Here is a 14,109-nt window from a genome sequence, read left to right as displayed (position 1 = left end):
ATAGTAAATTTCCCCATCTATATAAAGGGTATAATATGTAATAAAGTTTGCAAATTTCTTGACACTCTTTTCTTTCCTCCTTCCATTCCTTCCATTTTAATGCCAAAAATATTTCTTCCACCGGAATACATTTCTGAGCAAAGTTTGCAAAACTCTGATACAATACTATATATCACAGTTACACTATAAAATATTAATTTGCTCTTAGTAGCAACACATAAGCTTTATATGGTGTAATGTTAACAAATTATTATATTTCATTCATGATATACAGACATGAAGTTTTGACTTACAATTTTTTGACTTTGCAGTGGTGTGGAAGTGATATACGGTCTGGACAAACCGTACTTTAAGTGCCCATATAACCATTCTGTGTTTTACTTTCAGCATAGTATTCAATAAACAAATTATATGACAGAGTCAACACTGTATTATAAAATGGGCTGGATAGATGATTTTGTCCAACTGTAGGCTAGTGTAAGTGTTCCATGAGTGTATAAGGTAAGCTAGGCTAAACTCTAGGTTAGGTATATTAAATGCAATTTCTCCTTAATATTTTCAGCATACAATGTGTGTATTGGGACACAACCCCATAGTAAGTGAGAAGCATCTGTACTTGCTTTAACATTTTTGAAGTACAGTTCATAAAAAACTTTCTGACGTTTTTCTTTGTGTGGCATGACATCCCTCCCAATTCACTGAAGCCACAACTTACCATTTGAAAGAAAATTAGCACACATGACATGAGTTTTTATGTTTTTGTATTATAAGAAAATGGAAGTGAAATTCAAATCCTATAAACACTTATGCTTACAAGAGATAAAACGTTTTATTCAAAGAACCAGTTTTTTAAGAGACGTACATCTAATAGGCCAATAGTTTACACCTAGAACCTAAATTCTGGGCCTGGTTTTGAAATCAAGTAGAAAAAATTTAAAAATAGAAAAATTTAAAATTACTACTTCTCTAAACTACATCAAGTTATTTTTGGAACAAAAAGAACATTTTCAAATACACATGTTGCACGCTGATACACAAGAACCACACTAGATATTTAGTACTTTGCAAACATAGGACACAAATTTCTTCCTGTAAGGCAGTTACAACTTAGACACATCACCTAGTGGCACATTGTCATTTGACTTTCAACCATATCCATTTTGTGTGCTAAGGTTAAAAAAGTATGCTTGCACTTCTATAACCTTTACCAAAGGCTTTGGTTTTTTAGAGGATTTTTTTAAATTGTGGTAAAAACACTTAACTTGAGATCTAACTGCTTAAAAATGTCTAAGTGTTCAAGACAATATTAACTATAGGCACAATGTGGTACAGAAGATCTCTGGAACTTATTTATCTTGCATAATTGAAACTTTATATCCCCTTGAGCAGCAACTGCCCCCATTTCCCTTCCTCCCAGCCTTGGCAACTACCATTCTACTCTCTGTTTTCATGACTTTGGCTATTTTAGATGCTTCATATAAGTGGAATCATGCTGCCTTTGTCCTCCTGTGCTGGCTTACATCACTAGAGGATGTTTTAAGAGTGACCTCATCAAAAAGAAAACTACTTTTTAGAAATTTCTCTAACCAGGACATTATAGAAATTTCTCTGAGCAGGAATTTTTCACTCAAAGGTCTTATCTTGGCTAGAAAAATGACAGCAAATTATGTTTTATTGGTCCATTTATGTACTATGCATGTGAACAGATACAACATAATTGCAATGGAGATTATATATATTGTCTGTATATGTAGAACATTTTTCAATCATAATTCCATTTTCCATTTTCTTTTGTATTGTGCCATCATTTTTGCTGTGCAGTTCAGTACCACATTATTTTTCATTTCGACCACAGCTGCATCATTGCTGCTGCCAGAATCTCTGTTTTTTGGAGAAAATATACAATTTAAAATTGTTTTTTTTTCTTTTTTTTTATCAGAAAGGAAAGTCATCAAGAATTAGATTTTATTTTAGGAACAAAGTAAGGTTTCATGGGAGAAAAAAACAAAGCCTTGGTGTAGAGAAGGTTTGTTCATTTTCTATAGCATTACTGAAGTGTCCGTATGCCTTGATAATCCTATCAATGTTTGGATCATCTCAGTGGGGGAAATGACTTAATTTAACTCTATTTTGGTGTCTCAGCAAAGGTAAGTTATCTATTTTGAGAGCCCTGAGTTTGCTTTAACTGGGTAGTTTTATACTACTGCATTTGTGAATGAAATCCCAAAGTTTGCCCAGCTAACTTGCCATCTCAGTATCCCCGAGTAGAAAAGGTGGGTGGCCAGCGGGTGGAGGAGGAGGTGCTGGGAACTGGCCAATTGTGACAGAGCTGCCTTCAGGCCAATATCTTATGTTCATAAATACCTAGGCAAGAGGCAGGTCAACGGCACATGAGATAGCCTTAATTAAGCTGATGGTCTGTATCTCATGTTCCCTAGTGTCTCTCTTTCAACGCCATCATGGAAGAACTGGGAATCTCACTGAAGAATCAGAAAAAAATAAAGAAAAAGTCAAGAACTAAGGGGAAATCTTCCTTCACAAGTATCCTTACTTGTCATCAGAGACGAACTCAGAGAAAAGAGACTGTGGCGTGATCCAAGGAAACACCTGAAGGAAGAAAAAGGATGCACTCCCTACAGATTTTTGGAGAAAGGATTTCTGATGAGTGTGTGATGTGTTTCCATATATCTATATCCATAACTCTGATTATGTATACAGATATAAGAAATACAAAAGTTTAAAAAGCTCACATAGATACGACTCGGGAAGTGACACCAGTTCTTTTAAAATAAATTTGTATGCTCACTTATTTTGCATTTTTTCTTTTGCCCAAATAAATTGTTGTGTGTGCTTTCTAAATAATAATAAAACAACAGGGTTTTTTTCCAGAACAAGTTGAGCTTGATTTGTTCCCCATTACTTGCTCCCATTGGCAAAGGTGTGTTTGCTGTATGTCGTCAGTTGTGCAGTTTGCTGTTTTGAAAACTCTTCTTACTGGTTTAGACAAACATAGTCATTTTGGGCTGTTTTAAAAAATTACTTTTAGTTTATACCAAGTTACCCAGTTACTATGGTAAAGTGAACCAATTTATCTTTGTGTTCTAAAGTCTAATTTTATAAATAGTTTAAATGATACTCAGAACATTAGTGAGGTGTGCTGGAAAAGGATACCAGAAAGCAAAAATACATTCAAAAAGTAAAAGTGTTTGCCACATTCTAGGCACCATTCTAGGTTCTGGGGGTCCCATACTGAAGAAAACAGATATGGTTCCTGTATTAGTTCATTTTCATGCTGCTGATAGACATACCTGAGACTGGGTAATTTATAAAGAAAAAGAGGTTTAATGGACTCACTGTTCCACACGGCTGGGGAGGCTTCCTAATCATGGCAGAAGGTGAAAGGCACATCTTACATGGTGGCAGGCAAGAGAGAATGACAGCCAAGCAAAACAGGAAACCCCTTATAAAACCATCATATCTCATGAGAATTATTCACTACCACAAGAAAAGTATGGAGGAAACTGCCCCCATGATTCAATTATCTCCCACCAAGTTCCTCCTACAACACGTGGGAATTACGGGAGCTAAAATTCAAGATGAGATTTAGGTGGGGACACAGACAAACCATATCAGTCCCTGTTCTCACACAATTAATTATAAAACAAAGATCAAAAAGAGTATATTACTCAAAGCAGGATTAGAACTTTCTCAGAGGAAGTCCAAAGCTGAAGGAGAACTCAGAAGTATTTAACCTGGGGCTGGGTCAAGAAGGGCTTCCTGAAGAAGGGAATAGCTAACTTAAGATTTGTGGGATGACTCAGATATTATCAGGTGAAGGGAGCCAGGCTGAGGATGCAGCATATTAGAAGGCATGGACATAAGAGAGAATAGGGCTATTATGTTAGCGGAAAGATGAGTTTGGTGTGGCTAAAATATAAAATGCAAGTAGGTCCAATAGGCCTGATAGGTAGCAGTCACTCTGGCTGAGGGTAGAGGAAGAATTGAAGGAAAGAAGACCAGGAGGGAGACTAGAGGGAGGTCACCCAAAATATTCTTTCAGTAACTGCACCAGACCAGAAACAGAGAGACCACCAGATGAAGGAGGTAATTTTGAAGCACAATCCAAACAGCCATGGATTCAGAAAGTGGTCTCAAAGGAAAATTCCAGGATTGAGGGAGGTGGGAGGAGAGCTTAACTGGAAAATTGAGGTGGCATTCATTGTGTTGGGAAATAATGGAAAGAAATAGGTATTAGTCAGTATTTCATACAACTGATTGGTCTCTTCAGGATTATTTACAACTCTAGGAAACTTTTAGTTTAGTCCTTCAAAGTACAAAAATATTTTCAGACATGAAAGGGAAAAATAATGACCTTAAAAATGGCAATAACAATAACAGATATTGGACAAAGGTTTTGCTTGATTGTAATCAATATTCAGATTTCATATCAATCAGAATTTTTATTGACAACAAATAGAAGAAAATGGTTCATTAAAATGTATTAGGAGGCTTAAATTAAACATTTATAAATTGGAGTATGATGAATCTGTCCAGCTAAAGATGGTCTAGAATGGTAACATATTAGAAGGAGGAAATACAAAGTTTATTCACTTCACTAAAAATTATACCCAAGGCATTCTATTTTACATTTTCTAATATTTTTCTCCCATTTTTAAATGTTTCTCTTATTTTAGAAAATATTACTCTATCTTTTCACATACTATTATAGAAATTTGTGAGAAAAGAAGTACATCAACCTCTAATATCTAAAATATATAGTATATCAATCTGGTTTATGGATATTTTAAGATCCACCAGCCTCTTTCCTCTTCACTTATACATAACTACATTTTCATTCAATACATATAACACCTGCTATAAACAACTTCATTAAAAAATTTATTGAAAAACTGTAGAACAGGACTTTTTTAATGTCAACTATTAAATGTAGTGCATAATCACCTTCCTTTCTCCCTGATATTTTCATTCTGAAAGTACATTTGGCATATACAAACGTGCCTACGTTTCTGTGTGCATCTTTGTGTTTTAGGGTGAAGAACAGAGTAAGCTAATGAGTTCAGAGGAAAGAAGAAAGTGTAGAGTATCTGGAACCCGGTCCAGAAAAATTCCTGGTAACAACCATTAATCTTGGAGATTTTCATCCCTTTCACTAAAGAACGGTGACTCATACAGAGTTATGTAGAAATCAATGGAGAAGTTAATTAAAAACTAGATCTAACATTTCTTCCTTCAGCAATTTCTTGGTGCTAAAAGAAAAAGATTGCCCAGGTGAGATATTCGGGAAACAAATGGAGGTCAGCTGTTTTGAAAGATGATGTTCACAGTTAAGATTTATTCTCCTTTCAGATTTCAAATCTGGGCTTCATCTTTATTGTAGAAGAAAAGGCAAGACCCCACAGAGTTGGAGATATAGAGCAGGGTTCAAAGTTTTTTATTCTTAGCCTAAAAGAAGCTGCAGGAAGACAGAAATAAGGAGAAAGTAGCTTAAAGAAAACTAGATGAAGATAAAATAGAACTAACTAGCTTTTCCGCCCCCCTCTATCTCAGCAGCTATGGCTTTAATTTAACCCTTTGCCTTCAACAAAAGGACTAGATGGGTTCTTAGTCAAGAATCACCTGAAATTGTTGTTTCAAAGAAGGAATAATATAAAGGGTAACAGCATCAGCTCAGGAAAAGGTAGCTCTAGGAGTTACCCTTGTAGTGTGATTTTTAAAGAAACATAAAATCTACCTTTTCTAAAATGTATGGCCCACCAGATGTTCCCCAACATCACAGAGGCCATGGTTGAGTAAAAATTGGAACATTGGCTGAAGGAAGCCCAAGTGACAGTCTACTTAGTTGATGCCTGCAGCCTAAAAGAATGAGAAGAGAAAAAGCATTAACTGGTCAAGGATGTCCAAAGGAAAAAGTGACAAATGTATGCAGGGCTAGAGCAAGCAAGGTAATGGAATGTCCAGAGAAAGCACCTATGGGCGTGTGGAAGAAGTAATGAAAGGAGAGGCTGGGACCTCAAAGGTACACTAAGTTCTCAGTTTTGTTCAGGTCTAGTTCTGTATAGGAAGGGGAACTTTTTCTGGTTAGACTGTATTTTTAAAATAATGGCAGTGTGGAAGAAAGAAACAGAGGGAAATAGGAACAGTAAATCCACCAGAGTGGAGACAGACCTCCTGTGTTTACAAGTAATAACCCAAAGTCCCATAAGCCTTGGGAGTGAAATGACCAGCATTAAACCATCCTGACATGTGAACATCTAGAAATCCAGAAACAAGCAGGCTGGCTTTGCAGGTGAGTGCACTCTTAGTCATGTCACAGGTGCACTGGAGAGACTTGTGTTTAAGCTTTACCCACAAAATATCCAATTAGAGAAGCTTCTTCCATTTTAGAGAGACTGCTTGGTAAATGGAGACTTCAAAACGAATTTGTGTGCAGGTATTGTCTGATGTGTTTGTTTGTTTGTTTACAATTGTATCCTTCTTCCTTCTTTTCCCTCCCCATTTCCCATCCATTTTTCTTTATTGGGAGGGTAACCAGACATTCTAGTTTGCCAAGAACATTAAGCATTAAGCCTGAAATCAAGAAGGTCTGTAGGTTAAACACTATTTTCTCTCACAAAAGTGTCCTCATTTGGACAATAAATCATAAGACACTTTACTCATTGGTCCCTAGCTTTCTCTTCTTGGCAGCCACAGAGTTCTACTAATAAAGTTGAAACCTTCACTGATGAAAAAATAGGGATCTAATCCAAAGGAGCCAACAGAAGGCAAGGGACCTCCACCCTGCATCACAGTAATCCAGGATGACCCTGAGGAGTCAGACCAACCTTGACATTTCATCTGGACTTTATGAGAAATATGTACATATATAAAAATGTATATGCATCTTCTATATACAAAAAGAGAAAATACATTGCCTTAGTCTCATTTGGTATGCACTCTCAGTAAATTATCAAGGTCACGTCATCAGGTAACATTAACAACTGTAATTTCAGCTATCATTTAACAAGGATGTACTAAATCCAAGTGCTTTGCATGTCCTTCACCTTTGCTTATGTAATGCTCATAGAAACCCTATGGTAAATATTATATTTTTAAAAACTGAGGTTCCGAGAGGTTAGATAGCTTGTCCAAGATCACTTTACTATAAAGTGGCGAATGGTACAACACTACCCCATGCCCCACCACAGCATCAAAACCAGACCCCACTCCCTACTAACCCTTAGAGACCAAGTACCATTGACCAAACCTATGGAGACCCTGGGCATACATGATCTCAAGTGTCCTCTCAGCCTCAGTGTATGAGGCTGGCACTCTGCATTATCATCTGCATTACACAAAAAGAAACTGCAAGAAAAGACATTGGTAGCTAACCCAAGGACAGACTGCCTGTTGGTTAAAGAATAAGATTTTGACTTCAATCTGTCAGAGTCCAGAGCATGGGTTCTTAACCAAGGCATGTTACAATATTTTTTTTGTTTTAATGCAAATTTTGACTTAATTTTAAAAGAACTATCCAGGGGGTAATTAGTTGCCTACCACCATCACTTAGTAAAATAGATGGAGAGATAGCTATCCGTGTTTCCTGGATACAATATTTAAGCATACCAGTGCATTGCCACCACGCTTAAGTAGGAGAATGTCATTTCTAACCTTAATATTTAATAAAATAAAGCTTCCACCACTTAGTCTTTGGAATAGTTGTGCTACTGATTTATTACTTCTCATTCCAAAGCAAGCCATTCAAGTCATACTTAAAGCATATGGATGTCAACATGTGATAATTCCAGTGACTGTCTCAAACTTTACTGTTTTCAATGGTCTCATAGGAGACTATTATATTGTAAACTTCCAGCTGATTATAAACTTCTAGAAGGGTTAATCTGAATATTTCTTTTAAATCCCAATCACTCTATATAAATTGCTCATCCTCTTGCATACAGTACATAATAAATGCAGACCTACTGAATAAAGAATGGACAACCTCTTAAGCAAATGCCACACAGACACCTGCCACAGATTTTGAACAAAATATAGTCCCTGCCTTTGATAATATTAGAATTGAATAGATAATATTTCAAATCTGAAGCTTTGTTGAGACACTTGATTTTTATAGACCATGATTTTGGATGTCATTGAGTTTTCCTCAGATTTGCATCTCCATCTGCCCGCAGGAAATACATACTGGTAAATTCTCCAGTCAGAGACCAGAAAGTCTAGCAATTTCTGGAAAAGAAAGCACACACACACACACACACAACATAAAGATTTTCAGGTAACCAACATTAGAGAGAATTTTGAATGCATTCATAATGTCTTCAGTACTTCTGGATTTCTCATTAAGCTACTTTCAGAACATCTCTGAAGAGGCAGCTGTTTGTCTTGTCTTCATGATGAATTCTGTATCTAGAGCAGCAAATTAAAATGAGATCATTTTTAATAAAACCATGCCAAGATTTAAAAGTAATTTGGTGGCATTAAGCATAATAAACCAAATTACAGTGATAAAAGAAACATTTTCATTAAAGTTCTAAAAAAATGACACTCAAAACTCCAATGTAGGGATAGAACTGAGTCTACATTGTCTCAAGGGAACCAAAATAACAAATGACAGCTAGAATGTTCAGCTAATCATAACAAATATATAATTAGTTTTGACCTTTTCATAACATCGCAACAAATATAGTGATTCATAAGCATGCATGTTGCAAATGAAATTAATTGCAAGGGTATTTTTCACTGAAATGTTTAATGATCTCATCATACAGATTTCCTGATTTCCTTCTAACTTCCTTCTGAAAATTAAAGGCCATGCAACAGGTTAATTTTATCGAACCAGAACAATCCATTATCTCCATGTGTACCTGGCTCATGTTTTCCCATTTTTGTGGAAGCTTCATCTTTCCTCCTCTCCCTTCCCACCTCCATCTCTCCAGATCCAAACTTGACTTAAAGACCCAACATCAAATGCCACTGACTATATGAAACTTCCCCTGGTTTTTTCCCATGTCTCTTCAACGATCTTTATCTGACTTTAGATGGTTTGATATTAAAGTTATTTGGTTTATGTTGGCAACTGGTATAAGCATTTTGTTTCACATCTAAATCAGCCTTTCCACCACCACTCCCAGTGACTGGTTCACACAACGCAAGATCTTATACCTGTGCAAGTGAATCCAACCAAGGCCATTAAATTACCTCCCAAATATAAAACTTCAACTCTCTCCTCTCTCATTCTGAAATTTTCCTGAAGAGAACTTGGATTTATTTTCCCTCCCAATCTCCCTTTTTATATTTTTCAAATCTGATTTTTCTCCCAAAATACATAACAAACTTTGCAAGTTCCCAGAAACTCACAAACAAATCAGATCTTCCAAGCAAGGATCCATGTCTGAGGAGATTCTGTTAACGTGGAAGTGTCTGCTTTGCCTTGGATATCTCAGAAGTCATTTGTGAAATAAAAATAGAAGTCTCACTCATACCTTAAAATCACATAACATGTTAGCACAGTACCTATGCACTCACAAAATGCATTTACTCAAAAATTCAGGACTAATAAACTAAAAAAGAAGAAGAAGAAGAAAGGAAGAAAGGAAGGAGGAATGGAGAGAAGGGAAGAAGAGTGGGCTCCTAGGATGAGTTAAGGAGCAGCTAGCTCCACATTTATGAGAGTGATAGACTGGCACATAGACATGGGTGGATCTGTTACCACTGAGAAGGAAAAAGGAGGGGCTTATGCTGTAATCTGAAGGAAATAGATTGGGACTGTGTTGGATCCTCCTGATAGTAGTGATAAAATGCTAACATCAGTTATCAAAGGTTACTAATGCTTCCTCCTTGAAAGGATTACAGGGGTACTTATTTGTCTAAGACGGTTAAAATATTGTGCCTTTTTAAGATAAAAAGATGAGCTGTGAGAACTACCAAGCACCTAGCCAGTTTTATTGCAAAGTAGCTTCGAGTATCCCACTTTCTAAACAATGCACAAAACACACAGCCAGGTTCATCTTTCAGGTCTACATCACTGCAACCATGCTCCTGCTGCCCTTTCCTACTCCCCAACCCATAAAAGCAGAGATTTACCAAGGGCCAAGCATGAGAGTCCTTCCACATTATCCACCTATCAGAGAGTGGTGGCTTTTCCCTATGGAGGAGGGAAGGATGTACTCCCAACCACCATCACTAATCACATTCAGGGAGCTCCAAGCAAATTTGTCTGAGAGAATGGGAGGTGTTCAAGCAGGAAAGATGAGTATTTTACTCCCCCATCAGATGCTCCTGCAGCAAACTAGCTGAGATGACCCCATACCCATGATTCTTCAGCATGGGGACACATGGGGACAGTTTTGCTATGTGCACAGAATGAACAGCTTAATCAGAGGAAAGAGCTGGGGCTCATCATGAATATCTTCTTTCAAACTACCATTTTTACAAGTGCATTATTCTTCACTTCAGATCTTCCAAATGACACATTATTACCCTTAATCACAGGATCAAGAGAAGCGACAGTGGCATTTTCCACCTCACATGTATTGAGGATGAGATTGTGGCCCTGAGACAATGGGCTTTCCACTACTGAGCTGCGCTCTAAAAATCTTCAATCCAAATCACATTGCTTTTATGGTTAAAAATTATTTATGCAGCCATGAATCATGAAAAGTTGGTAATTTTGCTAAGCCAAGGATAAATAGATTCTTTCTTTTACTGAGAGTATAACTAGAACACTGAAGAGTTTTAGTGAGAACAGGGGAAATCTATTTATGATCAAAATAGTATTAAAGCTCTGTTTTTCTATGGGTAAGATTTGGTGTCAACTCTAGAGCTGACAGTCTAAAAGAGTTCCAAGATCATCAGCTCAGCTTACTTTGGTGGTTCTCTGAGACTTTTAAAGGAACTGGACAGGAGATACTTCAGAAGCTGGCTGGAGCACTGCAGAATGTTTGTTGGTCTTCAGATGAGATTTTTGCCTTTATTTCTCCCCATGAGATTCTTTCTTTAAGGCTGGATAGACCACTTCAATCTTTCTTTCAAGAGTCAAAAGTAATTCTGGAATCTGGATTTTATTCTTTCATTAACTCATTTTTTACCTTTAGGCAAATCATACAATTTTCTCACCTGAACATCGTGGCAAGAACCCAGTGTCACAGTCAATGGGACAATGGAGGCAGTGTTATGAAGACCTATTCCCTGAGTGGAGGGTAGGTCCAAGGGTAGCAACAATGGGGATCTGTCACTAGCCCTAAGCACAAAGGAGCAAGAGGAAGGGACAAATACTAGAATCTTCAGGCTCCCTTAAAAAAAGGGCCACCCAACAGGAGCTATGGCCTGAAGTAGAGAAATTCATTCATTGGAAACATGAGGTCCTGATGAGAAGAAGCTCATGGAACCGTGAATTTTACTTGATATGGTTTGGCTCTGTGTCCTCAACCAAATCTCATGTTGAATTATAATCCTCAGTGTCGGGGGAGGAACCTGGGGGAGGTAACTGGGTAATGGGGGCAGATTTCCCTCTTGCTGTTCTCATGATAGTGAGTGAATTCTCACAAGATATGGTTGTTTAAAAGTGTATAAGGCCGGGTGCAGTGGTCACACCTGTCACCCCAGCATTTTGGGAAGCCAAGGTGGGCAGATCACCTAAGGTCAGGAGTTTGAGACCAGCCTGGCCAACATGGCAAAACCCGTCTCTACTAAAAATACAAAAATTAGCCAGATGTGGTGGTGTGCACCTATAGTCTCAGCTACTCAGGGGGCTGAGACACAAGAATTGCTTGAACCCGGGAGGCGGAGGCTGCAGTGAGCCAAGATTCTGCCACTCCACTCCAGCCTGGGTAATAGAGCGAGACTCCATCTTAAAAAAAAAAAGTGTGTAGCACTTACCCCTTTACTCTCTCTCTCCCACTCTACCATGTGAAGAAAGTGCTTGCTTCCCCTTCACCCTTCCACCATGATTGTAAGTTTTCTGAGGCTTCCCCAACCATGTGTTCTATACAATTTCTGGAACTGTGAGTCAATTAGACCTCTTTTCTTCATGGATTACAAAGTCTTGTGTGGTTCCTTGCAGCAGAGTGAGAATGAACTAATATAGAAAATTGGTACCAGAGAAGTAGGGCATTGCTAAAAGATATCTGAATATATGGAAGCAACTTTGGAACTGGGTAATGGGCAGAGAATGGAACAGTTTGCAGGGGTCAGAAGAAGACAGGAAGATGAGGGAAAGTTTGGAACTTCCTAGGGATTTCTTGGATGGTTTTGATAAAAATGCTGATAGTGATATGGACAACGAAGTACAGGCTGAGAAGGTCTCAGAGGAAGATGAGGAACTTATCGGGAGCTGGAGTAAAGGTCACTCTTGCTATGCTTTAGCAAAGAGACGTGGCATTGTGCCCCTGCTCTGGGGATCTGTTAAACTTTGAGCTTGACAGAGATGATTCAGGGTATCTGGCAGAAAAAATTTCTAAGCAGCAGTGTTTAAGATGTGGCCTGGCTGCTCTAGAAGCCTATGCTCATCTGCATAAACAAAACGTATATTTAAAAGGGAAGAAGAGCATAAAATTTTGGAAAATTAGCAGCCCAGCCACGCAGTAGACAAGAAAAACTCATTTTGCAGGAAGCAATTCAAGCTGGCTGCAGAAATTTGCATAAGTAAAAAGGAGCTGAATGTTAATAGCCAAGAAAATGGGGGAAATGCTTCCAGGACATTTCGACACCTTTCCAGCAGCTCCTCCTATCACAGGCCTGGAGGCCTAGAAGGGAAAAATAATTTTGTGGGCCAGGCCTAGGGCACCCCTGCTCTATGCAGCCTCAGGACATGGTGTCCTTCATCCTAGCTACTCCAGTTCCAGCCATGGCTAAAAGGGGCCAAAGTACATCTCAGGCTGTGTACTTCAGAGGGTGTAAGCCCCAAGTCTTGGCAACTTCCAAGTGGTGTTGGGCCTGCAGGTGCATAAAAGGCAAGAGCTGAAGTTTGAGAGCCTCTGACTAGATTTCAGAGAATGTATGGAAATGTTTGGATGTCCAGGCAGAAGTCTGCACAGGGGTGTAGCCCTCATGGAGAACCTCTACTAGGGTAGTGTAGAGGGAAAATATGGGTTTAGATCCTTCACACAGAGTCTCCACTGGGGCACTGCCTAGTGGAGCTGTGACAAGGGGGCCACTTTCCTCCAGACCCCAAAATGGTAGATTCATCAACAGCTTTCATTGTGTGCCCGGAAAAGCCATGGGCACTCAACACCAGCCTGTAAAAGCAGGCATAGGGGCTGTACCCTGCAGAACCACAGGGGCGGGGCTGCCTAAGGCCTTGAGAGCCCAACCTTTTCACCAGTGTGGCCTGGATGTCAGACGTGGAGTCAAAGGAGATTATTTTGGAGCTTTAAGATTTAATGACTGCCCTGCTGGGTTTGGGAATTGCATGGGGCCTGTAGCCTCTTTGTTTTAGCTAATTTCTCCCTTTTGGAATGGGAGCATTTACTCAGTAACTGTACCCCCATTTTATCTTGAAATTAACTAACTTGTTTTTTATTTCACATCCTCATAGGCAGAAGGAACTTCCCTTGTCTCAGATGAGATTTTGGACTTGTACTTTGGAGTTAATGCTGGAATGAGTTAAGACTTTGGGAGACTGTTGGAAAGGCTTAATTGGCTTTGAAATGTGAGAAAGACATGAGATTGGGAGGGACCAGGGGTAAAATGATATGATTTGGCTCTGTGTCCCCACCCAAATCTCATGTTGATTTGTAATCCCCAGTGTTGAGGGAGGGGCCTGGTGGGGGGTGATTGGATCATGGGGGTGGATTTCTCCCTTGCTTCTGGTGATAGTGAGTTCTCATGAGATCTGATTGTTTAAAAGTATATACAATTTCCCCTTCACTCCCTCTCTCCTGCTTTGCCATGTGAAAAAGGTACTTGCTTCCCCTTTGCCCTTCTGCCATGATTGTATGTTTCCTGAGGGCACTCCAGCCATGCTTCCTGTACAGGTTATAGTACTGTGAGTCAATTAAACCTCTTTTGTCTATAAATTACCCAGTCTGAGGTAGTTCTTTATAGCAGTGTGAAAATGAACTAACACATCACTCTTTTCCAAGGCTCTGACTTCTG

The 14,109-nt window shown here is 38.7% G+C and overlaps 2 protein-coding genes across 13 annotated transcripts in view; one reads left to right on the top strand and one right to left on the bottom strand.

The window, feature by feature from the left end:
- The window catches only part of GRIK1 (glutamate ionotropic receptor kainate type subunit 1), a 404,320-nt gene extending 401,432 nt beyond the window's left edge, over positions 1-2,888 (top strand). For 5 of the 11 annotated variants that reach the window (XM_054468420.2, XM_054468419.2, XM_063659835.1 and 2 more), the window contains one exon: positions 2,439-2,888. In XM_054468420.2, the coding sequence (XP_054324395.1) occupies positions 2,439-2,594 (156 nt within the window). In that variant the 3' untranslated portion in view covers positions 2,595-2,888. Of the gene's footprint in view, positions 1-1,939; positions 2,027-2,438 lie in introns of all 11 variants that reach the window. The other 6 variants (XM_063659838.1, XM_063659836.1, XM_054468427.2 and 3 more) reach the window with 2 other exon arrangements.
- BACH1 (BTB domain and CNC homolog 1) overlaps positions 1-14,109 on the bottom strand; it is a 263,756-nt gene that overhangs the window by 22,766 nt on the left and 226,881 nt on the right. The window lies entirely within an intron of this gene.

Source organism: Pongo pygmaeus, chromosome 22 (genome assembly GCF_028885625.2).
Source record: "Pongo pygmaeus isolate AG05252 chromosome 22, NHGRI_mPonPyg2-v2.0_pri, whole genome shotgun sequence".
Classification (NCBI taxonomy): domain Eukaryota; kingdom Metazoa; phylum Chordata; class Mammalia; order Primates; family Hominidae; genus Pongo; species Pongo pygmaeus.
Note: the sequence above shows the minus strand (reverse complement) of the source record. Positions and strands in the feature narration are given on the sequence as shown.